At 36.4% G+C, this 6,207-nt stretch overlaps 1 protein-coding gene across 2 annotated transcripts; it reads right to left on the minus strand.

The window, feature by feature from the left end:
- Positions 1-1,090: 1,090 nt before the first annotated feature.
- On the minus strand, positions 1,091-5,837 carry LOC111919466 (uncharacterized). Of its 2 annotated transcripts, none has more exons than XM_052770667.1 (8): positions 5,627-5,837; positions 3,839-4,964; positions 3,497-3,722; positions 2,769-3,409; positions 2,633-2,681; positions 2,324-2,535; positions 2,127-2,234; positions 1,091-1,537 (listed from the first exon to the last, which is right to left on the minus strand). In XM_052770667.1, the coding sequence occupies exons 2-8, from the start codon at positions 4,789-4,791 to the stop codon at positions 1,309-1,311; spliced, it is 2,418 nt and encodes an 805-aa protein (XP_052626627.1). In that variant the 5' UTR covers positions 4,792-4,964; positions 5,627-5,837; the 3' UTR covers positions 1,091-1,308. The 2 variants fall into 2 exon arrangements, with proteins under 2 accessions (XP_052626627.1, XP_052626626.1); XM_052770666.1 differs by having other exon boundaries at positions 5,499-5,837.
- Positions 5,838-6,207: the final 370 nt, after the last annotated feature.

A 6,207-nucleotide genomic window follows, 5' to 3' on the forward strand; every position in this document is an offset into this window, starting at 1 on the left:
TGGAGAGAGGTGTTCCGACTCCAAGGAACAAATTTACTGAGAATTACGACCTACCACCCCCAGACAGATGGGCAGACGGAGATTGTCAACAAATCTGTGGAAATGTACTTAAGGTGTTTCATTCAGGGTAAGCCTCGTTCTTGGGTCCAATGGTTGCCATGGGCAGAATTTAGTCACAATACCTCCTACCATACCAACAGCAAAATCACTCCCTTCAAGGCTTTGTATGGTAGGGACACGCCACAAGTGGTTAAAGTCCAGCAAGGGCAAACAGAGGTATCCGCAGTGGAGGAACAACTCATGGAGAGGGATGCCATTTTGGATGATCTTAAGGGACACCTTTTACAAGCCCAACAAAGAATGAAAAAAGGAGCTGATAAGTTTCGCAAGGATGTAGCATTTGCTGAAGGGGAATGGGTCTATCTTAAATTGCAGCCTTACAGAAACTAGTTGCTCGCTTCTATGGGCCTAATTTGATTCTTCAAAAGATAGGAGTTGTTGCGTACAAGTTACAACTACCACAGGGTGCAAAAATCCACCCGGTGTTCCACGTCTCTCAAATAAAGAAAGCAATCGGCAATCAATTAGCCCATCCAGACTTACTAGTGCACTTATCCGAAGACTTGAGGGTGAATTGGGAACCAGAAAAAGTCATAGGAGTGCGAACCCACGAGGACGAGGTGGGCCAAAGGACTGAAGTGTTGATTAAGTGGAAGGGAGTTCCCGAATTTGACGCCACTTGGGAAGATTTCAGAACTATACAAGGCACTTTTCCAGACTTTGACCTTGAGGACAAGGTCGAAGGAGAAATGCAAAAGAAAAGACAAGAAAAGAGGGGACCACTGCCCAGCACATAAACACTACATGATTGGTAGAGGATCAGGGGCAAAATGGGAATTGAGGACAAAATGATGTATTTCCTGTCTATTTAAGGTAGTGGAATTGACATGAGGGGGAGTAGAGAATATTAGAAGCTTCTTTTTTTTATTGGGAGTCTATAGCAGCTCGAATTGCTACATTTTATCTTAATTTCTGTGACATTGCTTTTGTGGGCTGTTGTTAGCTCTTAGTCTTGTTATTGTTCCAATCATTCCAAAGAAAACAGCAATATAACAGTGTTCTGTACTGTTTGCTAGTTAATTCATTACAGAAAGATATATATACTTTGTCAAAATTGACATCAGTTGGCTTTCGGTTCAAAAACATGAACCAAAAGTGAAGTTAGACAACCAAACGAGCAAATAACCCTAAAAAAAAAAAAAAAAAAAAAAAAAAAAAAAAAAAAAACAAGACCCGTAAGTTTAACAATCATAGTGAAAGACAGTTATGCCCTTCAGGTACTACCCTAGGCATAGGACTAGCTGCCACATATCTTTGAGGATATAGCTTAGGGACGCCGGTGGTGGTGGTGGTGTCGGCTGGTGCCGCCGCCATATGTGCCCGGCTATGAAACTTGGCAAATCGGTTGATGACTGAAAATCTCTCTAAATCTTGGGATTCCATTCTTATTTCAAGAACTGATCCTCCATTCTCCAACCTTCATTTCCATATCCATAAACAAATCAAAACAGATTTACAACATGAAAATTATGTAATTTAACCAATTTTAGACACTTTTTCAGTTGTATTTTATTTATGGATAAAAAGGTCAAATGGTAAAAAAAACTAAAAGTGGGTTGATTTGATAAAAAGTCATATTACCTAATAAAGGAAAACGTCAAGTGGGAAAAATCTAAAATATTTATCTAAAACAGAAAAAGGTCAAATGGGAGAATCTGAAACTGAAAGTGGGTTGATTTGAGTTATATATCTTTTACTAAAAAAAGTATTTAGGTACCCGAAAAAGGAAAGGGTCAAATGGGAAAAACTAAAAGTAAAAATCAAATGTAACAACTTTTTAAATTCTTTTATTTAATAAATTACAGAAAACAATGTATTTTGGGCTGTTTTGCAGTTTAACTAACTACTAACAAAAATAAAGTTGTAGATATTTTTCCAATTAAACCATTTAGACAAGGTAAAAATGGTTAAATTGGAAGTTTACTGAAGGGTATTATTTTAATGTAAAAATGACTTCAAAGTGCTTAATAAAAATTTTAAAAAAAAATGGTGGATTGTGTTTATACCTCAAAAGCACATCTTCTATCTTTTTTGATCTATCAATGAAATCTTCCACAACCTTTGAAAGATTCTCATCACCACTACCCTTGGATACAACCTTTTTCCCTGCTGACCTGGATTTGCCACGTCAGCAAAAAAAAATCAACTTTTCAAGATTTATTAACAAAATTTAAAAAATAAATAAATAAAAAATGGTACTTACGTGTCAGAAATATGATGAGGATGATTTGCGAAACTACACGCATCAGCAAGTGCTAATCTAGCAGCAAAGTATGTTACCATTTCATAACATTCCAAAGCATCATCCAAAAGAAGTTTAAATGGTGTAGGCCTAAATAAAACTTGCATAAGTTGTGTTGTTAAAATTATTCTTCTCTTTAATGTTTCACTTTCACCCCCTTGACCTTCTTTCATCTGTTAACATAATAGTATAATAAAAACAACCATTTACAAATTAGAACCAATGCACCAAAAGAAAAAGTCAACTCTCTGGTCAACCACAAAAACACACCTGTTCAGGTACCCGATTTCCAGCCTCTCCCCATTCCACTTCCATAATGCTGCAAGGGCAAAATTGTCAAAAACAAAAAAACTTTGACGTTTTTTATAGTATGTCAATATATACACACACACACATATATATATACCTTGTATCATGAAGTCTTCTAGAACCTTGTGTTGCTTCTTTATGCCAAGGGAGAAGCTCATAGATAGGAAATTTACGTTTTTTTGATTTAGAAATAATTGAATCTTGATTAACACCAACCGAATTGGTTCCATATTGACTTGTGTTTGCTAAATTCATCTGGACAAATGAACTATTTTTATGAAGCTGAGAAGGGTCTTGAAGAGGAGGGTAAAATGGGGATTTCACTAAATGATCTTCTTTTATAGCGGATGACGCGAGTACGCTTTTGTAGTTTTCGTATGCAGATGTGAGGGCTGACATGGATGTTACTTGCGGAAATTTAGGGTGGTCAGAATCTAGTCTTTCCTTTTTTACCCCTGGCCCAGAGTACGTGGGGTTTAAAGGAGAGTACCCATGAGGGGAAATATGTGATTGTTTCAGAGAACCGGATCCGTTTGCTTCTAAACGCCCTGAAAAAGATTCTTCCCCGGGGTGGAATTTACCTTCTTGCCCTTGCCCATAATCAAAAGTTTGTGAATTTTGACCTTCAGAAGCAGTTTCCATTCTGCTACAAGGTATATCTATCCAGACATTAGGTTGACTTTTTGGATTAGAATTAGAACCCTGTTGACCATCTTGGTTCTTTAAATGTGAGTTCACCTGCAAGAAAAAAGGTATCTATTAACTTTGACTTTTTGACGTTTTTTTTAAAAAAAAAATGTATTGATGTTTGAGTTACTACTATACCACTTGAGATGAGTTGAAATAATTTGCAGGGTGTCTTTGAGTTGGAGGAGACAACCTCAATCCAAATGATTGTTGGACTGAAGAATTGTTTGATGGAGTGAATGCATCTGTAGTTTCAGCTTTAGGTATCTTTCTCTGAGTCGACTCAGTATAAGAAGACTGTTGTTGACCATGTTTATATTCTTTGAATTTGTCTACCTTGTGAAGAAGCTCAAGCATATGTCGACTATCATCATAATAAATAAATAAATCAAAAAATGTTTGTCAAACATTTGTAAGTTTCATGAATCATGATATGAAGTAGTAATTAGTAAATAGTAGTAAATAGAAAATAGTAAATACCTTGTTTGAGCATTTGAATCTTGAACAGGAAATCCAGATGATTTGTCAACAATGGCAGACATTCCAGAAGAATCACCACCTTCTTTTTGAGATTGCTGATTTGATCCATGAGAAGAATCTGAACGAAATTGGAAATTTGTAGAAGGAAACTGCTGAAAACCAGGGAAGTTTGAGTTTGAGTTTTGATTAGATGTTTTGTTTTGAAACCATGAAGTTGGATGTTTCCCACTTTCCATAATGTTTGAAGGCTGATTATTATTGATATTATTATTATTGTTATCATTGGAAAGTTCTGGATTCTGAAAGCTTAAACCACTCCATTCCTCTTGTACAGCTGTATCAGTGCTTGAAGTTTCATCAAGGGCAGATTGCATAAGAGCACTCCAACTCCCACTTTGTAAAGAAGGAAAAGCTTGTGAGTTATCAGTGTCTTCAAACATGTTCCCAAAATTGTTATCATCTGTATTAAATAAGAACTTCTGTTCTAATGGATCCAAACTAGTGAAATCTTGAGGGTTAAGGTTAACATCTGTTGTTTTATCCACAATGTTTCCACCAAAATCACCTTGTTCTTGATAAGCAGCATTGAATTGATCACTCATGGAAGAAGATCTAGTAACAGTGTCCATTTGTTGTTCACCAATGGGTGGTTGTTCACGTGTTGTTCCATGAAAATTAGAAAAACGACTAAAACCATGTCCAGATTGTGAATAAGGTAATCCATTTTGAAACCCTTGGACCAAATTTGTGTTGCCAAACATGAACATTTGAGAAGGATCACGAACTGGGGTTCCATTGATTAATGGTGCATATTGAGCTCCAGAAGCTTGCTTATTGAGTAGTAAAGATTGTTGATTTATGACATTTTGTTGTCTGGAGTCGTTTAACTCTTGGAGTTTCTTTTGCCTTTGGAGTTCCTCAAGCTGCTTGAACATAATTTGCCTCTGCAACATCTGAATCTCATTAAAATACAAGACTTTTGCTTAGAATAGTGTTTATAAACCTTCCAAAACTATTTTCAGCTGGCTATCAGCTCAATGTTTGTCTATGGCTCTAAGCTCTTGCCAATGATACATCGTGGATTATGAACTTATGGATAGCTTTCCAAATTTAGATTGACAGAGACCTACAAATTACAAGTCATTGATTTAGAAAACAAGTGTAATTGGAAAGATAAGTCAAAAAAACGAGATTTAGCATCATTAATGATGCGTTGATTATGCTGCATCACACTTGAAAGACAAAGTATTAAATCAATTTCAAACCACAACCAATTTCATTCAGATTTTTTTATTAAAGTCATTTCAAAATGGTAGGTGAAGAACCAGACTGCTTCAAAGCTTGACATTCAGTGACCATCAGTTAACCTATGTACTTCAGGGAGGGAAATCATAAAGGAAGAAGGAATATTCTACGAAACCAAAGTACAACATAAGCACATACTTAAACCCTAATAACAACACAATCCTAGCAAACATATAGAACTGAAATTACAGATTGTATACGAACTCTAAAGCCTAAATCAACAACTCGGAGAGAAAAAAACACGGACTCAAACCCTAAAAACACTACTGCATGAAACAACTTCAAATTTCCCCAACAATGCAAAAACAATAATTGCGAATTTCAATGGTTTTCGGTGAATCAAAAGCTGTATTACCGTTACAACACAAACAAGGTCGAGAATCAGCTAATTTGAGACTAAAATCGACGATTTCGAGACTGTGATCCAAGTGAAAGCAAATTTGGGGGTTGTTGAGAAGTGTACAGAAGAACAGAAACTCTTACTTCCAGCAGCTGGTTAATGGAGATCAAGAGTTCCAATTATTCTTCAATCCAAAACAGTCGTAGCTGAATGCACCTTCTTCCTCTCTCTCACTCTCTCTACTTTCTCTCTCTATACATACATATATATGTATGTATACCCCCTCTCACTTTTTTCTTACTAACTACAACACTCTTTCTCTCTCTAAAACCGATGAGCGAGAAAGATGGTCTCTTTTTCGTTCTTTCAGACAATATTATATTTTATCAGGTTAGGTTCGGTTTCGAACCTGTAGGTTTATTTCCGAGCCTCAGGTTCGGTTCACAATTTGTAAAAACCGAAGCTGAGGTTGATGCATGAGAAATGTGTCGGTGTGTTTGGCGCTTCAATCCTGTACGATCTTCCTGGCATCTGATCCGTTGGACTATAAAACTAGTAACATCGAGTGGCTGTTATTGAATAAGCTGTGGACCTGAGTTGTAGCTGATTAGATCTTGAATGAGGACAATTAGTGTGGTACAGATGAGCTGTTACGCGATCTTTTGCGCGCGTGTGAGGTTGGGGAATCTTTTTCTTTTTCCTTGAAGCTCTTTTTAATACAATT

This window comes from Lactuca sativa, chromosome 4 (genome assembly GCF_002870075.4).
Source record: "Lactuca sativa cultivar Salinas chromosome 4, Lsat_Salinas_v11, whole genome shotgun sequence".
Taxonomy (NCBI): Eukaryota; Viridiplantae; Streptophyta; class Magnoliopsida; order Asterales; family Asteraceae; genus Lactuca; species Lactuca sativa.

Bases quoted from the DNA above. Each gene is read 5' to 3' on its own strand.
- LOC111919466 (XM_052770667.1), bottom strand. From the start codon at position 4,791: ATGTTGCAGAGGCAAATTATGTTCAAGCAGCTTGAGGAACTCCAAAGG. The intron at 3,723-3,838 runs GTATTTACTATT...TTATGATGATAG, and splicing joins GATTCAAATGCTCAAACAAG to TCGACATATGCTTGAGCTTC. The intron at 2,235-2,323 runs GTAAGTACCATT...TGGCAAATCCAG, and splicing joins CCTCATCATATTTCTGACAC to GTCAGCAGGGAAAAAGGTTG.